This window comes from Marmota flaviventris, chromosome 5 (genome assembly GCF_047511675.1).
Source record: "Marmota flaviventris isolate mMarFla1 chromosome 5, mMarFla1.hap1, whole genome shotgun sequence".
Taxonomy (NCBI): Eukaryota; Metazoa; Chordata; class Mammalia; order Rodentia; family Sciuridae; genus Marmota; species Marmota flaviventris.
The window spans coordinates 10,271,842-10,294,229 of NC_092502.1; the positions used below are offsets into that span (position 1 = coordinate 10,271,842).

The 22,388-nt window shown below is 50.5% G+C and overlaps 2 protein-coding genes and 1 non-coding gene across 6 annotated transcripts in view; 2 read left to right on the forward strand and 1 right to left on the reverse strand.

Moving 5' to 3' along the window:
* Window positions 1–2,053: 2,053 nt before the first annotated feature.
* Efcab9 (EF-hand calcium binding domain 9) lies at window positions 2,054–17,062 on the reverse strand. Of its 4 annotated transcripts, XM_027938734.2 has the most exons (5): window positions 16,642–17,062; window positions 10,189–10,356; window positions 7,073–7,221; window positions 6,257–6,433; window positions 2,054–5,661 (listed from the first exon to the last, which is right to left on the reverse strand). In XM_027938734.2, the coding sequence occupies exons 1-5, from the start codon at window positions 16,778–16,780 to the stop codon at window positions 5,476–5,478; spliced, it is 819 nt and encodes a 272-aa protein (XP_027794535.2). In that variant the 5' UTR covers window positions 16,781–17,062; the 3' UTR covers window positions 2,054–5,475. The 4 variants fall into 4 exon arrangements, with proteins under 4 accessions (XP_027794535.2, XP_071468089.1, XP_071468091.1 ...); XM_071611988.1 differs by having other exon boundaries at window positions 5,573–6,433; XM_071611990.1 differs by lacking the exon at window positions 16,642–17,062 and adding an exon at window positions 13,301–16,125 and having other exon boundaries at window positions 5,573–6,433.
* Window positions 12,001–12,074, forward strand: Trnaa-agc (transfer RNA alanine (anticodon AGC)). The gene has a single exon. It is a non-coding gene; the product is annotated as a tRNA-Ala (tRNA).
* Window positions 17,063–17,149: 87 nt separating the features above from the next.
* Stk10 (serine/threonine kinase 10) overlaps window positions 17,150–22,388 on the forward strand; it is a 108,185-nt gene continuing 102,946 nt past the window's right edge. Inside the window, exon 1 of the mRNA XM_027938732.2 lies at window positions 17,150–17,493. Coding sequence (XP_027794533.1) covers window positions 17,338–17,493 — 156 coding nt within the window. The 5' untranslated portion in view covers window positions 17,150–17,337. The remainder of the gene's footprint in view (window positions 17,494–22,388) is intronic.

Consider the following 22,388-nt stretch of genomic DNA (forward strand, 5'->3'; position numbering starts at 1 on the left):
TTCTCTTTGTCTTTGCCTTTATTCTGGGGTTTTATCTGTTGCTCTCCTCATAAGGGTGATCCGCCTTGTTCAAATGAGTGTGTGAAGGTTTCCTCCTTCCTGAAGCCTCAGCCCAGTAAAGATCAAGGTCTTTGTCACCCCCTCAGGCTCACTGGGCCAACTCCTGCGCAGTGCTGCAGACACGCCTCGCTCTGCACTGACTTCTGGGTCTGAATCAGCTGGTTTTCTCTTCTCCTAAAATCATCCTGCAGATCAACTCACAGTTCAGGTTTTCGGAAGCACTAAGCTCATTTATTATCCATTTTTGGATCAAAGTAACAGGTTTGATTTTGTTCAGATTTTTAAATGGTTTTCAGAATAGGCAGCACGTGCCTGTGAAACCATCAGTCCAAACACACCAAGGCGAAAAGACTCTCCCTTCCCCCTCTGAGACTTCAGAGATCTCTGTGGGGTTGGGAAAGGAGTGAGGTGACAGTCCTGATTGGGCTTTTTCCATCTGTCTGTCCTGTTAATGGGGAGCTCTTGTTTTCTGGTAGTTTTTAAACACAATATGCTTCTTTTTTTAGTTGTAGGTGGACCCATACTTTTATTTTATTTATTTATGGGTTGCTGAGGCTCGAACCCAGTGCTCCAGGGATGCAAGGCGAGCGCTCTACCACTCAGCCCCAGCCCCGCAAGGTGCTTTTTACTGATGTTCCTACTGGACAGACTAGCAGCAGCTGTGCCGAGTTTCTTACTGGGGAGGAGAGGGAAGGAGAGCAGCTGGCGGCCCCTGTTCCAGTCTCCTCTTGTTTCTATTGGGGTCTCTAATGACGTGGCCCTTTCAGGCTGTCATCCCCCTGAAGGGATGAAGTGCAGGCTGCTCAGGTGGCAAGGGTCCCATCTTGGCAAATGTCAGCACAGTTGCTCTGGTTGCCAGTCTTCAAGGTCAGAGGTTAGAGTGGTGAGCAAACGGGAGACTGAGCGCTAGTGGAGGGTGGCATAGCTGCCTTAGCTCCCTTCAGAATTCCATACTTATGGCTGGTACAGATCACAGAGGAGCCTGTCCAGGGCCCTGGGCTGAAAAGGTAGCTGTGTCCACATCTATCAGGTCTGCTGTCCCTGTCCCTCCATGGATGGACCACACCCTGGAACATACATGTGACCAAGAAATTCCAACTCGACTGTGGAAACTCCATTTATTAACTTAATCTACACTCAGTTTATTAACTCAAACGATCTACATAGACTTTATTTTTTTTTTTGCAGTGCTAGGGATTGAAACTGGGTCCTTGCGCATGCCAAGGTACTCCCTCTACCCTGAGCTGCACTCCCAGGTCTATATGCACATCTGAAAAATGTTCTAAGTCACATAATATAAATGAGAAAAAAAGTACCTAAAGTTGGTATTGATAGGCTGTTTTCTTTGTACACCTAGTCACAAAGGAGTGTCACTTTACTGGTGCATTTAAATTTTCATTTTTATACCGAATTTCAGTTTGGACCCATTAGAGATAAATGCATTTTTCTGATACCATTCTATATCCATCCCATTTATGGAGATGCTTTTAAAAGGAAGATTTTGAAAATCTGAGCCAATTCACACTAGATTTTGTAGCCACCCTGATTTCCAGGTAAGAGGGGAAAGCTCGTCTTTAAGAATTATGCTTCCTATCTTTGACTCATTCTTGCCTCTCTCCCCCTTTTTTTCTTTTCTTTTTTAAAGTGTATTTATTTGTTCTAATTTGTTACATATGACAGCAAAGTGCATTTCAATTCATAGTACACATATGGAGCACAATTCTTCATGTCTCTGGTTGTACACAAAGTAGAGTCACACCATTCATGTCTTCATACATGAACTTAGGATAATGACATCCATCTCATTTCACCATCTTTCCTATCCCCCATCCCCCCTTCTCGTCCCTCCCCTTTGCCCTTTTTAAAGTTCCTCCATTCCTCCCATGTCCCCCCCGCCCCCTATTATGGATCAGCATCCTCATCAGAGAAAACATTTGGCATTTGTTTTTTGGGGATTGGCTTACTTCACTTAACACAATATTCTTCAACTCTGTCCATTTACCTGTAAATGCCATGATTTTATTTTCTTTTAATGCTGAGTAATATTCCAGTGTGTGTGTGTGTGTGTGTGTGTGTGTGTGTACACACACATACATACATACACACCACAGTTTCTTTATCCATTCATTTACTGGAGGGCATCTAGGTTGATTCCACAGTTTAGCTATTGTGAATTGTGCTGCTATAAACATTGATGTGGCTGTGTCCCTGTAGTATGCTGTTTTTAAGTCCTTTGGGTTTAGACCAGGGAGTGGGATAGCTGGGTCAAATGGTGGCTCCATTCCAAGTTTTCCAAGGAATCTTCATATTGCTTTCCATATTGGCTGCACCAATTTGCAGTCCCACCAGCAATGTATGAGTGTACCTTTTTCCCCACATCCTCTCCAACACTTATTGTTGTTTGTCTTCATAATAGCTGCCATTCTGACTGGAGTGAGATGAAATCTTAGAGTAGTTTTGATTTGCATTTCTCTAATTGCTAGAAAGGTTGAACATTTTTCATATATTTGTTAATTGATTGTATATCATCTTCTGGGAAGTGCCTATTCAGTTCCTTGGCCCATTTATTGATTGAGTTATTTGGTTTTTTGGTGTTAAGATTCTGGAGTTCTTTATATATCCTAGATATTAGTGCTCTATCTGATGTGCATATGGTAAAAATCTGCTCTTATTCTGTAGGTTCTCTCTTCACCTCACTGATGATTTCTTAGAAAAAGCATTCATGAAATTCATCTGGAAAAATAAGAGACCCAGAATAGCTAAAGCAATCCTTAGCAAGAAGAGTGAAGCAGGTGGCATCACTATACCAGACCTTCAACTATACTACAGAGCAATAGTAACAAGAACAGCATGGTATTGCCACCAAAATAGACTGGTAGACTAATGGTGTAGAATAGAGGACACAGAGACCAACCTACATAGATACAGTTACACTAGACAAAGATACCAAAAATGTATATTGGAGAAAGGACAGCCTCTTCAACAAGTGGTGCTGGGAAAACTGGAAATCCAAATGCAACAAGATAAACCCCTATCTCTCACCATGCCCAAAACTCGACTCAAAGTGGGTCAAGGACCTAGGAATTAAACCAGAGACCCTGCGCCTAATAGAAGAGAAAGTAGCCCAAATCTTCATCACGTCAGATTAGGCCCTGACTTCCTTAATAAGATTCCTATAGCGCAAGAAATAAAATCAAGAATCAATAAATGGGATGGACTCAAGCTAAAAACCTCCCTGCCCCTTTCTGAAACAAAGGACTCAGTATTTTGGTGGCCTTAGTGGCCACGTCTGAAAAATCACAGCCCATGGATCTTTCTGCACCTCAGGACCGTCCCTGGAAGGTGGAAGAGAAACTCATACTTCAGTTTCTTCCCCCAAACCACACCTAGCTCCTGGGCTGTCTGGTGGCAAAAGCCATGGAGGCTGCCCCAGAAGGGGCGGAGCTAGAGGGCTATGCGTGCAGGGGCGAGGAGCTGGGGAGCGAGAAGTGGGGGGCGAGGGCTGGGGAGCGAGAAGCTGGGGAGCAGGGCGGGGTGCAGCTGTTGGCCTTGGGAGGTGATGAGGCACGGATGGACCTCGGGTCAGAGGAAGGAAGGCGCTGCTGTGAGGCAGTGCATCTTTTGGGTGTTAACAACTCCAGGAGAGAGATGCTGTTGTCTCTATGTGGGAAACAGATGTGACTGCAGCTGGTAGGTTTTTTTATGCTAGTTCCATCCAGTTTTTATGGTACCATTGCGGGAAAGAGAGAAGATCTTTTTTGCTGACAATGACATTGAGCGTGGTCACAGGTATGTTATCAAAACCCCCTTTCTAGGGCTGGGACTGGGGCTCAGTGGTGCCTCGCATGTGTGAAGCACGGGGTTCGATCCTCAGCACCACCTAAAATAAATAAAGGCATCATGACCATCTATAACTAAAAAAAAAATTAATAAGAAAACCATGTCTAATAGAGGAAATATGGAGAGGATTCACAGAAATTAACAGTTCCTAGTACCAGTTTGATGGAGGAATGATGACAGTCTCCAGCGGGCAGTGTTCTTGCCAGTTAATCCTGACACCTTGTGATCCAACTTGACCTTCCATGATGGAACTGCTTGAACTGGCCTTCAGGTCAGCATTACTTAATGTGTCCATAAGAAATCCTTGGTTTATAGTAAACGACCTATATTTCTTCACTCCCAAAACTTGTTCCTCAGAGATTTGTGGTAAGAGTTGTAATTAACATTAAGCAGGTGAGATTTCTGACCCAATGAGTTGCTAGCTTTAAACTTAAACAGAATCTGCTAAAAGGAAGTGAGTTACTGAGATCCCTGCTGGTAAGACAGGCTGACTTAGTTGACCTTGAATTTGAGCCCTGGCTCTGCCAGCATGAGCCATGTGTTCTTGGGTAAGGGTCTTAATCTCTAGGCCTCAATTTCCTCATCTATAAATTGATGGTAGTGACACCTGATTGACAGGGTTTAAAGGCTAAACAAAGCCAGCATGGTGGCCTGGCCAGTAATCCCAGCTATCTGGAAGGATGAGGCAAGAGGATCTCAAGTTCAAGGGCAGTGTGGGCAATTTAGCAAGCTCCTGTCTCAGAATTTTAAAAGTGCTGGGGATGTAGCTCAGTGATAGAGCACCCTAGGGGGTTCAATCCCCAGTACCGGAAAAAAATTACGTAGGTCATGTAAGTCACTGCTCACCCCATAGCAAGCATATTATAGACAGCTGCCATTACTAAAGTCATGATCCAGTCAGCCAGGGAGGTGTCACAAGCCTAATGCCAAAAATACTTTCAAATTACTCAAAGCGTTAATTACACAAGAATTAAAAGTATACAGGGCACGCCATGATTACTCTAGTCAACAACTAACTCATCAGAGAGTAGTTCAGGTTCTGAGAACACAGCTGGCCGGAGGATCCCTGGAGTCCAGGAGTTGGAGACCAGCCTGCATAACATACTGAGACCCTGTCTCAGAAAGAAAGAAAAGAACAAGACAGCCTCCATGTCCTTAGAGCCAACTCTTGACACGGAGGCACGTCACCCCTGGCCAGTGTGCAGCCTGGCATCCAGGGGTCTAGGCCTAAGGAAGGAGAGAGTAGAGGTGTGAGGGTTGGACCTGGCAGCAGAGATCAGGGGAGCTTCGCCCTGCAGCCGCCTGGCTCCAGGAAGTGTTGGTCACCCTGGACACATACACGGGGCCCTAGTGAGCAGAGCTGACCTCAAGAGCAGCCCTGTCAGCAGAAGGACAGTAACTTGAGGTTGGGCTGCCGCTAGTTGGGGTGCACGGCCCCGGGCTCTGTCCTGGCACCCCAGAACTGCCAATCCTGCCAACTGAGCAGAGTTCACCTGGACCCTCCGTGTATGGAAGTGGACAGCAAGGCCTGTGTGAATGCTCATATTTATTCTTAGACATGTGACAACTGTCGTTTTAATGATATTCTCTACTTCTGGATCTCATTTTTTCCAAGAGACTCTTATGGCTCATGCCAACTTGTTGGAACACTTTCTTCATTAGCGTGGATTTCAATTTCAAGTTCTTTTTCTCCTTCCCTTTATTCTGGGATTTGTCCGTGGAGAAGATTGTATATAGCTTAAATTCCTTGTAATTAAGACGCTTCAGTTGGGAGAAAAAAAAAGAAATTATTTCAGGAAGGTTGGCTACTTTCTAGCATGACAATAGGCTTATTATCGTATTTAGAAATTTGGAAACTCAGGAGCAATGATTAGGACATGGTTGTAGTGTGATAATAGTGCCCAGGAAGAGCGCCTCTGTGGACTCTTAGGGGGACAAGGGTCAAGGGCAGATGCTTGGGCGGCCCCCAGGGCTCTTCCCAGCATGATCCAGCCTTTTCCACCTCAGCTTCCCTGTGTGCCCAGCAGGGACCCCCCTCAACCTCATCGACTCCACCATGGCCTGCTTAGGACTTCGCTCTTTGGACCCCATCCTAGAATTCCCCCTTTCTGCTAGTTCAGATCTATAAGCCTTTCCCAGCCAGTGCCACCCTGTGACACGCTTACTCTCACATTGCAGGGGGGCTTCCAGGTCCACCACGTGGCACGAGCCCATCCCTGCCTCCAGGAGCTGTGCCCCTACCCCCCATTTTCGGATCCCGGCCCAGGCCTTGGGCTGCAGTCTCCCCTGCCCTGCCCGGCCAGGTGCGTGGAGGGCTGGGGTCCAGACGCAGCCCAGCACAGGGCGCTGCCCTCACGTGGTCGCCCGTGATGTCGAAGTCGTGGAAGAGTTCTTTGAGCTCCTGTTTCTCGATGTTGAAGAGGAATCTGTACATGCAGAAGTTGTCGGGGCTGATCTTCAGGTCCCCATCCAGATCTAGCAGGTCAAACACAGGCCGCGAATGGCGGTACATGAACTGTTCTTCCAGATGGTTCTGTTTTGAGAGAAATATGTAAGACGGGGACGAGTTGGCCTGCCTTCCACTCCTGGCAGCCCCGGGCTTGTTCAGTCGGCACCTTCCCTGGAGGGCTGCAGGCGAGGGGCTGTGCCCTGCAGGGGACATCAGCTGGCCATCCTGCAGCTACAGCAGCCCACTGCCTCACCCAGGAGACCGCAGGGAACACGGTGGCACTGGGGTGGGGCTGACCACACGAGGTCCCTTTCAAGGAGTGGAAAGGTGCAAGTCCACAGAACTGGACGAGGAGCAGATGGACCTCCCAGGAAGCCCCTTGCTTCATTGGTCCTGCAGAAAACTCTGGGCAGAAGGCTGGCGGGGCACTGGAGGTCACTGATGGAGAGCCCTCAAGGAGGGCAGACGGGTGGGGCCGAGGTTGGGGGAGGTGGGTTGTGGGAGGGCTCAGGTGGGCAGGGCCGCCTGTGGCATGGCACAGACCTGCAGGTTCTGGACAGACCATCCAGGAGCTAAAGTCACACCCCCTCCTTTTCCCTTCCTCTAGTTTGTAGTGAAAGGAGGGAAAACTATAAAGCGCTACCTGTGGCCCGGGGGAGGCAGCTGCCAGGTGGAGGCAGTGGCCAGCTCAGCCTCCCCGGGCCGGCCTCGCTCGCTACTTGCCTGGTGTGACAGCAGAATGCAAACCAACATGTAGAACTGCTCAAAGCCAATCTCGCCCATGGCGTTCCAGTCCAGCATGTCGAACACCATCTTGATCTGTCTCGATTTCAAGTTGGTGATGTGGCAGAGGAAGTGGAAGAAGAGCACATCTGTGAAGGGTGGTCAAGAGAGGGTCGGTCCAGAGCAGCTGCAAACACCAGCAGCTAGGAGCCTCCTGGACGGCAGGGATGCCTGATGCCCGCTGGATGGGCAGGAGAATGATGGGATGTTGGTTCTGGCTTCCCCAGTTCCTCCCACAGCCCCTCAGGCCCACGCTCTTTTGAGCTGTGTGGACAAGCATTGGGCCCGGAGGCGTGGAGAAGGAGACTGTGGTCAGGGCTGACCCCAGTCACGTGCTCCGAGCTGCAGAAGTCCCTGTCCCTGGCACGGAGGCAGGGTCACACACACACACAGGCACAGTGTGCTCCTACCTGGGAAGGACAGTTTAATTCTCTCTGGGAGATGCTAATATTTTACCTGGGCCTTTATTTTGAGATAATTAAAATCAGAGGAACTTAAAAAATTCCTCTTCTAGAAAAGTATCAATGACCCTCAAGGATATATAAGCAGACGTGTTTGGCTGGGACGAGAAGGGAGCAGAACTTGTGGCCATCTGACATGCAGGGCATTTAAAACACCACACCTCAGTGACCTCCCGCAGCCTTACAGGGAAGCAGGCACCACCCCCTCAACGGGCGATCCAGCCACTTGGGGGCTTATCACCACAGATTCTGACTCAGGAAACACGGGCAAGACTGGATCCACATTTCTGCACTCCCAGGGGATGTGACTGATGGCAGCTGAGTGACAGAGCTGGGCTTCCCATGGGGTGGACGGGACTCTCCAGCCTTGCCCCTTCACAGTGGAGCCGGATCTTCTGGGCATGAATTAAAGCACATTCTTGTTAGGGTCTGTAAACAAGTCAGGATGGCGCCTGGCATTTTGCCAGAGGGAGTGGTTTGCGAAGTAACGCCAGTGAGCCATTAAGTGTGGAGGTTCCTTATTGGTTGACTGCTGTATCTAGTTTATGTTAATTAAGATAAGCTGTGTGGAATGTATATATACCCCTCCTGTCCTACAATAAACGGCTCCCACTCCTGCTGTATCAATCTACACAAGTTGCTCGTCCCCCCCTCCCCAGTTATTCTGCTGCAGTCCGACTGCGGCACATTCTGTCAGACAGTCAGGATAAATCACTGTGATGTAGACACAAGAGGAGGCCCCACATGCCTTGCCACCCCTGGGCCCCGGGTCCTGGGGAGCACAGGATGGGTTAACAGTGGGCCATTCACGTATGCAGTGTGTGTGGCTGTCCACAGTCACCATGAGGAATTTTCACGTGAACCTGTCAACGTGTAATCCCCCCTTGCCTGTTGGTTACAGAAACCACATCCTGAGCCAGGTGCGGTGACACACACCTGTGATCCCAGCGGCTCGGGAGGCTGAGACAGGAGGATCACAAGTTGAAAGCCAGCCTCAGCAAAAACCGAGATGCTCAGCAACTCAGTGAGCCCCTGTCTCTAAATAAATACAAAATAGGGCTGAGGACGTGGCTCAGTGGCCGAGTGCCCTGAGTTCAATCCCCAGTAGCCCCCCCCCCCCAAAAAAAAAAGAAACCACCTCCTGGTTCCATGAGTATGTGAGCCCTCCCTTGTCATCTAGAGTCCCACTGAAGCTAAGAGCACAGAGAACCCACCGTCACAACGTCAGGATCTGGGGGTCTCTATGGCTTCCTGGTCTCCTTTCCGTGCCCCACCAGGTCTGAACAGCAGGGAGCCGCCCAAGGTGATGTTGGGTGCTTGTTCCCTGGGAAAGGTTTCCTGCAGGACCTAATAGCTACTTAATAAGTGCAGTTTTGAAACCAGCTGACTCTGGCCACTAGGCTCCGAGGACTCAGGTCAACCCTGGCACCCCAGGTGAGCTTTAGGGTCACGACTTCAGCCTTTCAAGCCAAAGTGTTCGTGGCTTGACCTTAGGTGTGTATCTTCCAGGCATGATTGGTTACTATGGAGACCAGATCACCCAGCAAACGGTCCAGAGACCCAGGTGGGCTATGGAGTCAGAAAGCCCTGGGTCTCTGCCTCGGGCCTCGTGCACAGCCAGGGAGCCCACAGCTGCCTTCTCTGCAGACTTGGCAACATACGAACCTCAACTGCTATGTCAGGGGGAGCCCGAGGATGACTGGTGGCAGCTGAGTGGCAGAGCTGGGCGCTAAGCTGTGAGGAGAAGCTGTTCTCTCTTGATTTTGTTATTTCCGCCATGCTGTATTCAGCCTGGGGCCTGGGGCCTTGTGCTAGCTAGGCACCTGCTTCTCCATCGAGTCCCAAGCCCCTTTATCATTTGCTTTTTAAAATTAAATGAATTCTTGGAAATCTCAACTGGGGGACACCCTTCTTACGAATGATGTCAGTCTCTTGAGTTTGGGGTGCACTCGAGGATGGGATAACTGATTTTTTACTCAATGCTAAAAAGACCCTGAGGTGTTTTAATTGATCTCTCTTAGTTCGTGGGCTCGATGGCAGGACTGGGACCCTCAGTGTTCTCTAGTTACTCACAAGCAGCACCAGAAGGGTCACCTGACCATCTGACACCAGCTCCCACTGGACAGGCTAGAAGGAGAGTCTTGCTGACAGGGGCCTCAGCCTCCAATAATACTCACAATAACCACGACCCTTCCTTAAGTCACCAGCTGCATCAGACACTGTGCTAAGCATGGTCCCCTCTGAGGTGGACTCCTTGGTGAGTGCGCACACGCTGGGGACCCAACCCAGGACTCCTGTGCCCTGCCACTGAGTATGCCCCAGCCTGGGGTCCCCTGTACTTCTAGGTAGCAGCCTTGAAGCAGATGCTTCCAACTACCACGGCCTGATGGGTGGACCACCCGTTAGTAGTGGGTGGACTTGCCCCCGGCCTGCTCCCCGGGTCCCCACAAACGGCCACCCGTCTCAGCTCTCGGTTGGCCATTCCTGTCTGTGTGTCCTCTGGAAGAGGTCAAGTGCTCGCTCAGCGGTTCCTGGCTCTGAGTTTGCCTGGGCATCAGCCACCAGCCAGGGGGGGAGCCTGCGGGCGGCACTGACCATTCAAGGTGTTTCTGCGGTGCACGTCCAGCAGGTAGAAGTACTCCACCAGCGCCTTCACGTTCCGCAGGGACAGCAGGCAGTATATCTTGTCCAGGTAGAGGTACCACAGGAAGGACCCTTGTTTCAGTTTCATCTCGGCCCCTTGCAGCCAGCGGCTCTGGCGGCCTGAAACAGAATGGAGGGTTCCGCCTCGGAACTGGAACGCTGGGCAGGGCCTCTGAGCAGGTCTGGCCACAGCAGGGGACACGCCCGAGGACGAGGAGGATAAACTGCCTCCTTCCACCTCTGGCTCTGCTCTAGGTATCACTGTCCCCACTCTCTTGTTACCACGATGACCTGTCTGTCATTAAAACAACCTCCCGAGAGGGAATCGGGCTGCTTAGCAGAGCACAGCCGATGTGCCACCTCGGAAAGGTGTGCTGTGCCACCGCGCTGGCCCTCCTGCCCGGACGGCATAGAAAACCACACCAAGTACCAGGGGGACCCAGGACGCTGTCAGTCACATAAGGCCCAGGGAAGGACTTGTATCCAGAGTGCAGGTCAGAGGAGCATGAGAGGCAGGAAGCCACCAGAAAAAGGGAGACGGCGGGCAGGGCTTCAGCAGGAGGTCCTGCCAGAGAGGGAACAGGAAGGCCACCCGGCTAGCCTCGGGCCTTCTGTTTCTCCACTGGTGATGAGGGACGCAGGGCCTCACGGGGGCTAAGCACGCGCACCGCCACTGAGCCACCCCGTCCTCCCCCACACCTCATCCCTGTCCCCAGCTTTCATTTTTTATAATGGACACACCAGGCATATCCAGTGGTGTGGGCAGCGCCCACCTGACCATCAGAGCCAGGACAGTCTCGCTCTGCCACCACCGATGGGCTATTTTGAAGCAAAACCCAGACAGAAGAGCTCATCTGTAAATGTCTGAATATGTATTTGAAAAAGAGGGACTTCTTCATCTTTCAACATAACTGGTGGCCACTATCAGAACACAAAATGAACAGAAGCAGGGCTCGGGCTGGGCTTAGCGGTAGCGCCCTTACCTGGCCTGTGCGAGACACTGGGTTCCATTCTCAGCTCCAAATATAAATAAATGAATAAAATAAAGGTCCATCAACATCTAGAAAATACATATTTTTAAAAAAATGAACACGAAACATTCCTAAATGGCATCAGATATCCAGGGGACATTCAAATGGTCTTAATTGTTGATTCCAAGTTTTAATAGGTGATTATTTAAGTCAGGAACCTAAACAGATCTATGTGTCAGTTACAACGCTCCTTCTGTTCTCGTTTTTCTTGTTCTTTTTTTTACTTTTCTCCTCTTTCATCTTTCTCTTACAGTTTATTTCTTGAAGAGTCCAGATTGTCATGTAGATGAGAACATTCTGGTTTTACACATTTATCCCCAGAGCATTAACATATCCTTCTGTATCCCCATTTTATATGAAACTAGTAGTTAGATCTAGAATAAAAGCTCTTTCAGAAAAAGACCAATAAAAGAGACAAACTTTTACAAGTGTGATAAGAAAGGGCAAAGAAGATTTTAAAAATTAAGAATGAAAAGAAACAACTAATGATAAAAAATATTAAAATACATATAAGAATATTATGTACAACTTTTTACTATGAAACTTCATCCAATAAATGTATAATATAAGCCACAAGTTTGAGTCATGTGTAATTGATTTTTTTTTTCTAGCAGGTGTGGTGGTATATGCCTATAATCCCAGCTACTTGGGAGGCTGAAGCAGGAGGATTGTCAAGTTCAAGTCCAGCCTAGGTAATTTATCAAGACTCTGTTTCAAAATTAAATAAAAAGGGGCTGGAAATGTAGCTCAGTGGTAGAGCACTTGCCTAGCATGCACGAAGCCCTGGGTTCAATCCCCAGGACAGCAAATAAACAAAATAGCAAGGGCTAGGGATGGAGGTAGCTCAGTGGTATGGTCCAGCACTTGTCCAGCTTGAGTGCTATTGCCAGTACTGCAAAAAAGGTGGAAAAACAACAATTTTCCCCCTATCTTCCACATTTAAAACAAGTGAAAATACTTTTAATAATATTTTATTTAACCCAGTGTGTCCAATATGTTTCAAGTTGTAATCAATGTTTTTTAGAAATTAAAATCCTGTGTCTGTTTTGCACTTCTTTAATCCTCAGTGCAGATGAGTTACACTCCAAGTGCTCACTGGCCACAGAGGGCTGGTGCTTCCACACTGGACAGCAGGAGCGAGATACAGGAGTCACTCTGCCAGGACTGGCTCGTGATGGAGTTCAACCTAACCCACCACTAACGGTAACCAGGTACCAAACGGATAGGCTCAAAGAGGTGCTGAGCAAAGACCTGGCTCAGACGGTTTTATCCAATCATCAAAGAACAAATAATCTAAACTGTTTCAAAGCAGGTCTGATGTCATCAACACGGTGGAGCAGGCTGTGGGGACAAGCTTCCTCCCCAATAACTGACGGCTCTAAGAGTGAAATCACGGCAGCACTGAAGGAGTCCGTGGATCATGGTTTCCCAGAGCGGTGGTGCAGAAGGGAAGCCTGTGCACACCCAGTAGGTCTACGCCCTCTCTGTAAGGGCCCAGTGAGACCCCAGAAATAATTTCTCAAGGAAACTAAACCCATAAGGAACAAGCACACTGTGATCAAGAAGCGGCAGAAGCCAGAGATGGTGGAGCCTTCAGAGATGAGGTCACCACCACAGCCATGGGACAGTTATGTTTCTGCTACAGTAAAAAACACTCCATTTATTCATTTTGTGCTGGGGACGGAGCCAGAGCCTTGTGCACAGCAGCCAAGGCTCCACCTCTGAGCCTGGCCCAGCCCAGGATCACTTGGTAGGGTTTCCACGCCCCGCAGTCACTGGAAATGTGGCTTAGGCTGGGGTCAGCTCCAGGCAGATGGTGGCAGAACTGAACTGGGTTGCAGGACCCCCCGGCTGGGGTCTGCAGAGAACCGAGAATGTTTGGTGTTGGAGAGGGAAGCAGGAGAGTGTGAGTGAGAGTCCTGGTGGAGAGTGTCAGTCAATTTGTCATCTCCCCGACCCAAAGAACTGGCAAGAGCGATTTTGAAGAGGAAAAGTTTATTTGGAGATCAGGGTTTCAGAAGCGGCACACCCACCTGACATGGTCACCACGAGGCTGATCCCCACCAGGGATTAATCCACTCTCCCCGTCTGACCATTGCACCTCCGAGCCTTCTTGCAATGTCACACCTGAGCTTTTGGGGGACATCATACCTAAATCACAACAAGCGCTTCCCCATGCAAATACACGCTCACTAGAATCGCCAAAACTAAAAGGACTAGTGCTGTCCGAGCCCCAGGAGCCCCCCACCTCTCCTTTGGAGATGGAAACAGCACGATTCCGACAGAGCAGGAGTTCACTACTTTGCAAATTAGCTGGATAATTTCTTACAAAATTAACCATACACTTAACATGGGACCCGGCAACGGTACTCCTAGGCACACCCATGGAAATACCCACCTGTAGGGAAATATCCATCGCTGGGTTCATGGTGAGACCCTACGACAAAAGGTTACTTGGTGTACACTTCATGGGATATGGGAGTCTTCCTAAGCCAACGAAGACGGGAAGAAATAGGTAAACGTGTGTGGTTTTAGGCTTAGGTTTGGAGAGTGGACAGCCCTAGAGACACGTGACTGCAGGCCTACAGGGGCGTGACGGCCAGGCCATGCCTGGGGCAGCTCAGCAAGGAAAGTCTCTTCCATCCTTACTGCCTATCCTTTGGGTAGCTCTCCTATCCTTTGGGTCTGGAAAGGGCACCCAAAGATTCTGTGACCTGCTTCTGGGGAGAAAGGGCCAGATGAAGGTGACCTTCCTGCCTCTGCTGTTTTCCAAACACCAACGTGCCATATTTCAGAGCAGCGTGTCCTATAGCCTGACATATCCATGCAGACTCACATGCAAATGTTCACAGCCACTTATTCAAAATAAACAAGGAATGAAACAACTCAACAGCTGAGTGGATTCACATTATGGTATATCCACAAAAGGGAATACTACCTAGCAATGAAAAGGACTGGACCACCTATACACTGAATACCATGCTGACTCTCAAAAGCATTATGCTGAGGCCTGGGATGTGGCTCAGTGATAGAGCCTTGCCTTGCATGTGGGAGGCCCTGGTTGATCCCTAGCATTGCACCCACACACAAAAAAGCTAGACACCAAAGAGCATATTCGTGGTGTCCCTGTAGACTTGTCAAAACTCAATGAACACTATGCTTTATTTATTTATTTATTTATTTAGTGGAGCTGGGGATTAAACCCAGGGCCTTGTTCATGCAGGGCAAGTACTCCACCAACCGAGCTATAGCCTCAGCCTGAACACTATGCTTTAAATAGGTGCATTTTATTAAACATAAATTAAGCTGCAGTGAGGTTGATTTTTAAAAATTAAAAAAATAATAATTTTAAATTAAAGCTAGGAAGTAGTTCCAGAAAAACATATGGGAGAAAAATAGATTGGATAACATCAATATAGTTTATCTTTGTTCACCAGTAGACATTATGGCTAAAGGTAATAGATGAGAGGTTGGGAGAAGACTTTGCAATGTCTAAACCCAAAAAGAGCATCTAAAAACAATTCCTTCAATCAAAAAGTAAGACAGGAAATCTAATATGCTCTGAACAAGCAAGTCAAGCTGAAATTTAAACATCTAACAAAATTATGAAGAAATAGCGATTGAAATCAAATTCCTGGGCTGGGGACATAGCTCAGTTGGTAGAGTGCTCACCTCAAATGTACAAGGTCCTGGGTTCAATCCCCAGCACACACACAAAAAAAATAATCAAATTCCTAGCATGTGTAATTTTGCCAAAACGAACCTAAATGTTATACATAATTATAATACTCTAATAAAACACTAGAAGACACTCATTAGTAATTAAAGATATGCAAATGACAACAATATTTATCAAATAATTCCTAGCTTCAGTTGTTGCAGAAAACAGAGGAAAAGAACACACACACACACACACAATGTCCAGCTCTCTCCTTCACTCATCCTGGGTTCAAGGCGAGGTCCTCTAACAAAAGACAGATTAGCAAGGCAAAGGCACCCAGGTTACTTAACAGAAGTTATCAGTTGTTTCAAAGCAGTCGTTCTGATTCTGTTGAACCTCTTTTCCCTTAAATTTTGAGGTACAATTTGCATATCATAAAATCCAGTCATTTACAAAAAAAAAAAAAAAAAAAGGAAGATAATTGGGGCAGACTTACCAAGTTGAGAAATTGTCACCATAATCCAGTTTTAGAAGAACATTTGATCACCCCAAGATCCCTCTCCTCCACTTACAAGTTACTCCTGTTTCATACCCAGTCCCTGGCAAGCACCCATCTCCTGTCTGTCTGAACTTGGCCTTCTCTACACATTTCATATTAATGCAGTCACAGAATGCAGTCTTTGGGGTATCTTCCTTCACCTAGCATATTTTTGGATGAATCCCGGTGGCACCCCCACCCCCACCCCAGCTATCGGGCTGATGGGAGCTCTCTGAGCCTCAGCCTCCCCAGACCCCATCTCCCAGTGGGGGAATGGCCCTCTGCCCGCACTACACCTGGTCGTATGGTCTGAAACCCAAGGTTGACCTTTGGGCTGGTTCCTGTTCCACTCAGTGGAAACAGTCTTGGGTGGCATTTCCTCCTTTTAGTGATAAGACTCTTGAAAGTTCTGAGCACGACGTGGTGGTGGGAACATTTTGAACTGCTTGGCAACATTTAGCCAGGGCACCCTTTGCATAAGCATTAGCGGCACTGCTGCGTCTTTAGTTGACGTTCCAAATGGAACGTTCCAAATTTGCTGCTCCTACGTTGCCCAAAGGATATTTTCCAAGTACCAAGAAGGGGGAAAGCACCTCCACCTCCACGAGGACGCTTCCCGGAGGTGGGGGCTGCTGGATGTGACATTCGCAGACTCAGACCTGTTCACGAGGGAAGGATATCATGATAAACCGCGCCCCCGGGAACCCAGTTAGTAGATTTAGGTGAAAGCATTTGATTTTAGGTGATCGTCTATAGGTCACAAGCAGGTAGCAGCCGCCGCGGTGCGGGGAGTCCAACCGCCAGGATCAAGGACGACGGTGGTCTAAGAGGTCCTTGGTTTCATCTGCAATGCGCTCATCTTTTATTTAAATTGGGAAACAAGTAAGAAAGTTTTTATTTATCAAAAAGTAAGACAGGAAATCATGAAACATGAGATAATAAATCCAATGGAGCTCCCAGTCCTCGAACCTGGCAGGTTTGTGGGGCGCGGGAGTTGGGGGGAACCCCGGGAAGCTGGACCCAGCGGAGAACCACCCGGCCTCCCGGACGTGACAGCGGCTGCAAGGGCGCAGCGTTTGCGCACTAGGAGGCAGCACCGCGCTGAGAAACCCGCGGCAGACTGGCAGCCACGGTGCGTGCCCTGGGGTGTTTCCTCGCCCACCGGGCGTCCCTACCTGCAAAGTGGGGACGATCAGGACAGCCTGGCAGGGCGAAGCGAATTCCATGAACTGATGTGGTCACCTTCTTGGCACTGGCAACGATCAGTGGACGCTCGAAAACTTTCAACTCGATGGCCGTCCCTCGTGCTCCCATAAAATTCTGGGGAGCTACGCGGTGCAGCTGGCCCCTCGGATCCGGGACCGACTCGCTTAGTGGTTCCCCAAGCTCTCCAAAGTCCAGCCGGTGGCTCCCCGCGGGCGGTGCGCGGGGACTACAGTTTCCAGAGTGCCCTGCGGCGACGGGCGGAGCCGGGGAGCGCCCGCAGCCAATTAGGGGGTCTCGGGGCGCTGCCGGGGAGCAGCAGGTGGAGCCGGCAGGGAGGGCGGGCGTGGGGCCGGGTCCCCGAAAGCGTCAGGGAGCTCGCGATCTGGGCTGCGCGTGGGGCGCGGCGCAGCGGGGCGGGCGCTCGGGAGGCGGCCAGGGGACTGGACAGAGTGGGGCGGGGACGCGGCCGCCTGCGCGGTTCCGGGTGCTCCCGCCGCGACGTTGCCCAGGGCGCACTTGACCCGGCAGGCTGCGGGGAAGGGCGGGTCTGGGAGATCCCCAGCGCCGCTGCGTCCTGCGATCCCTCCTCCTCGCGGCGCCGGAGCCACAGCCAGAGCCCGAGCCCGCGCCCGCGCCACCTCGCCCCCGGCCCGCGCGCCCCGGCCATGGCTTTTGCCAATTTCCGCCGCATCCTGCGCCTGTCTACCTTCGAGAAGAGAAAATCCCGCGAATATGAGCACGTCCGCCGGGACCTGGACCCCAACGAGGTGTGGGAGATCGTGGGCGAGCTGGGCGACGGCGCCTTCGGCAAGGTTTACAAGGTGAGGGCGCTGGAGGAGGGGGCCCGGCTCGTGGCGCGGCTCCGGAAGGCAGGAGCGCTGACTTCTGCTAGCCCCGCCACGGCTCCGGAGGGCGCAGAGGACTGCCCAGCCCTCAGCTCCGGGAGCCCGACCCCTGTCCGGGTGACCCTGGCGTTTGTGAGAGAACCTCGTTCTCACTGCTAGTCCTTGCTCGCTGGGCGCCCCCTCTGGGCACTGTTGTCGCCCCCGCCCCAGCTCAGTTTTTGAGCACTTCCTGTGCGTTGGGCGTCCGGCACTGTGCTCGGCGCTGCTGGGGGAGACAAAGGGACGGTTATGGGATCTCAGCATCCGTGAGGGCCACCCGAGGCACTCTCCAAACACTGTGATGCGAGGCATACTTGTTAAGCGACGTCACACAGAATGCTTAGGCACTGGGGACACACTCGGCTGTGCCTGGGACGGTTGAGTTGGGGACACCTAAAGATGGGCCAGAGACAGGGAGGGCAAATTGTGGCCCCTAGTATGGAAGATGAGACTGGAAAGGTGGGCTGGGGCAGGGCAGAGGGGGAGGTCTGGGTCCTGTGCCTGCTTAGCTGCGGGGAACAGATTTTATTTTGTACATCTGAGTCACAGTTGGGGAGGCTTCCAGACTGCAGTTACCTCTCGCCTGGAGGAAGACCAGGGCAGGGCTCTTTTGTGGAGGGGTGGGTGGGGCAGAGCTGATTAAATCTCATGGAGTTGGCAAGCAGAACTTGTCTGGGTTCTGCATTGTGAGCCAATGCTGAGTGCTCCATTTCTTTTGGGGACCCAGACACTTCTGCTTGACTTCTCCCTTCCCCTAATCTCCTTTCACCTGGGGGATATATATATATATTTCCCTCCCTCCCTCCTGGGCCAGGCGTGTCTGCAGCTGCTGGGCTCAGGCTCCTCCTGCTGCACCCTCCCAAGTGTCAGGGACTACAGATGCACACCACCCCAACCCATCATCCTCTAGGGAAACTTGGATTGGGAGACTCCCACTTGTTGAGCTGGTGTGTATCTCCAGGAGGGCCAGTCCTTCCCAAGCCAGCTGTCACTCTCCTTGGAGGCCAAGCTACACAAGTAGCTGAGCCACAGAGAGGGTTTCTCTAGGACCCCCAGGACGTAGCTCTCTGTAACTTGAAATTGGCCTGGAACCTCATTACCTAAGCGTGGTCCCTGGAAGACCTGCATTAGCGTCACTGGGGAGCTCTTCAGAAATGCAGAAGATTCCTGATGATCCCTAAGCAAATCGATGTCAGAGAGGCACTGCTCCAGAGACTTGGAGTGCTGGAGGGTTTGAGGCCAACCAGGGCCCACGTGGGTGCTTCTTTTGTAACCACCTCCCTTCTGAGCCTGCACTTCCTGTTACAGGGCTGGGAAACCCCCACTGGAGCAAAGGTCCTGAGTTGGAGAGGCAGGCCCCAGTGTGACAGGGTGACTTTTAGACTGCCCTCATCCGCTGCCCCTCTCTGCCTGCCAGCACTCAGGGCACTCTTTATTCTTCAGCGGCATCCCCTCGGCCCTGCCGGTCTCCCTGATGCCATGCCCGTGTCCTTGGTTGTCTTGGGCTCAGCCTGCTCCTGCAGATGCGTGCTGGACACTGTGAGGGCGCTTGGACCCTGGTGAGCTCCTAGGCATCAGCCTCCTGCAGAAGGTGCAGCTGGTGGTTCGGGCGCGTACTCCTGGCTCTCCAGGACTGTTTTTCTCTTAGCTTCCTGTTCACTGCCCTCCCGCTCCCCTGCCCCCTGTGCCCTGATGTGGTTCATTTTCATCTGAACCTAAATGCAGAACTTTGCTTTCATGCTGGCAAACCTGCCCCCTGTTTTCCGGATGTCATTTCCGCCTGCTGTAGCCGGCTCAAACTCCCCAGTGACTCCAGCAACTTCATACAGGGGACCCTGTCTGACCCACAAGTTTTTTGTCCCCTCCTGGGTCCCTGTAACACAGAGATCGTTTTTTAAAATGACTGCATTTCCCAAAGCGAGCTGGTGGTACCAAAGCTCCTTCCCCACCTCTGTACCCACTATCTTCTCATAATTCAGACTAGGGCAACCAGATGGCGAGGGCCCTGTGCTGATGGTACACCTGGCTAGTCTGTCTCATCACGAGCCGCAGAGCAAGGTCTTGGCCAACGTGGAACCGCAGTCACACAGGCAGAGCTGAAAAATTCCTATGGCCTAGTGAAGTCATAGGGCCTAATTCCTTGCATGTTTGTGGTGATGCTGGTGACGCAAACCTGCGCTGCTACCGGCATCAAGGTAAGGCGTGCTGTAAGGCGTGCTGTGATGTACCGTGAATAGGACTTGATAATAAAGGGCTGTTGCTGGCTTATGCACTCACTATGGATAGTTTTTATCGTCATTTTAGAGTGCCTTCCTCCTGATAAGCAAAGTTGACTGTAAGAGTGTGACCTGATAAGCTGGCCTAAGCCTGCAGCATCTCTCTCTCTCTCTCTTTTTTTTTTTTTGGTGCCACTGGGAATCAAACCAGGGCCTTGTGCATGCAGGACAAGGGCTCTACCACTGAGCCTCCACCCAGTGTCTCCTGATTTCAGAACTTCCTCTTGTGCTTGACTTAATCTTGGGTTGTGCTGTTCACCGTGACCCTGGGAGCAATAGGCTGTGATCTCTGTATCCTGTGGCCGAGGACTATAGTGGGCCATGCTGCGTAGGTTTGTGTGAGCGCACTGCATAACGCTCTTTCAGTGACGAATTCACCTGACCCTGCACTTCTTGGAACATGTCCCCGTCCTCTTGTGACGCACAGCTGTATGATCAACGTGGCTTTGTTACAGAGCTGGGGCCTGCTGGGAAGCAGAGGCAGCCAAAGACCCCTCTTCAAACCCAATTCTTGTGATCAAGTCAGAAAGATTTCAGCCATGTCGCTCAGAGGAACAGGAATGGGTTTATTGAAGGGATAGGAAAAAGGTAAGGGGACACTCCCAAAGGAGAGAGTGGGTCCTCTCAGAGAGGAGAGGGACAATGTCCCTCTTCTGCGCTCCAGTTTTATTAGGGATCCCAGAGAAGTTTCCAGAGAGTCCTGCCCAAGTCCACCTCTTGAGTTCTGACTGATGGCAGGGTGACATCAGAATTTTAAGTCCGCACCGTTATGGCCACTCTAGGTCACCTGGGCCCATGCTGATCAGTTTTAATTGGATTCTTAACCATGCATTTTTGCAGATTATGGTTAGGAGGAAGTTAGGAGGAACTGTCCTTATGTCCCTGAGTTTTAGGATCTGGTCACCAAGTCTCCTGGGCTCCTCCCATCGACATTGTCCTGGGCCTGCATTTCTCCTGAGGTTAACAGGTAGTTTGCTGAGGAATGTGGCATATCCTGTCCACATAGGCCAGGCAGGGCTGCAGGTAAATTGCTTCTTGGAAAAGAAAGCATGAGGGGCCATCACAGGGGGCCCCTTTTATGGAATTACTCCTTAACCTCGTGTTCCCGCCATCCTCATCTGTCTGTCCCCTAACAGCCTAGCATGTGATTCTCTGCTCTAACTCAGCCTCGTCTTACGTGTGGGGATTCGGGGACCTAGAGGGGAGGGGACCAAAACCAAGGCTCTCGGTCAGTGTACACTTTTTGCTTATTCACCAACTAGGGAAGACCCATGTGGATCGGAGCTCCCTGGGCCAGGCTGCCTACACCGCAGGGGTGCGGTCCACGTAACCCCTGACAGCTGAGGCTGAAGTCAGTATTGATTTTACCAGTGACCCTCTAATTGGGGACCACGACGCTTGCCTACTTCATAGGTTCAGTGACCTGGTCTCCGTAGCATCACAAGCCAGAAATTGTGTCTTGGTTTTATGGCTGGGACCAGAGATTCCATTTTGACTTGACAGTTGGCTGTGACCTGGGGAAGAGGGCCAGCCTGTCTTAGACGCAGCAGGTGGCTGTCCCTACAGCCGAGGCGGGGGTGAAGGCCTGCCTGGGACTTGTCAAGCCTACAGAAAGTCAAGTTCATCGCCACTGCCAGGGAGAACTCTGGCAGTTTTTTGATTAAATGCTCGTCCTGTGCTGGGCACAGTATTACCTAAGTCACACACTCCTTTCAGATTATTTGATGAGATTCTTCACATGAGCAGTCTCCAAGGTGTGGAGCCCGTTTCTTCTCCCAGATAAACTCTTATCTGTCTGCGGATTGATTAGCACAAGGTCAAGGTCCTTCCCACCCAAATCTCATGTGGTGGCAGCCGATTTCCAAAAAATAATTTCTCCCACGCTGTGAGGTTTCCGAGTCCTCATCATGGAAAAAAGCCTCTTCGGGCTGCAGGTGGGGAAGAGAGAGTGTGTCACGTGAGGTGGGAACTGCTGCCCTCGGTGGGCGGGGGTCAGAAACAGGTGAGGTCAAACCAGGTGCTGGTGGTGGCCAGGCCAGGCAAGGCAGCCGGTGGGAGTGAAAAGGGTCAGCTGTGGGCCAAGGTGATTTTTTTTTTTTTCTTCTTAAAAATTACTTTGGCTTTGGTCTTTTTTTTTTTTTTTTTTTAACCTTTAAACGTTTAAAAGGTTCTTCGACAAATCTGGGAGGATACCAAGAAAATCACCCCAAGTTCCATCGAATACTGTGGACTTATTTTTCAGTGGAACCCAGGGCCTCCGGCTCGCCACAGGAGCCCTCTGCCTCTGGGACGCCACAGGTCGGGACTTTTCTTTTTAGATGGAGTCTTGTTGTGTAGCTCAGGCTGGTCTTGAACCCCTGGGCTCAGGTGACCCTCCTGCCTCAGCCTCCTGAGTAGCTGGGACTACAGGAGTATGTTTACTTATTTGTTTATTTTTAAACATTGAGTTAAAAAGGATTAAATGCTCGTCCTGTGCTGCGCACAATATTACCTAAGTCACACACTCCTTTCTGGAAAGCGTGGCGCTACGCCGCCGAATCTTGCAGTAAAACCCAG

Coding starts and splice junctions, on each gene's coding strand:
- Efcab9 (XM_071611988.1), bottom strand. CDS start 16,780: ATGGGAGCACGAGGGACGGCCATCGAGTTGAAAGTTTTCGAGCGTCCA. Junction 10,357..16,641: donor TGATCGTCCCCACTTTGCAG/GTAGGGACGCCC, acceptor ATTCTGTTTCAG/GCCGCCAGAGCCGCTGGCTG. Junction 6,434..7,072: donor GCATTCTGCTGTCACACCAG/GCAAGTAGCGAG, acceptor CTCTCAAAACAG/AACCATCTGGAAGAACAGTT.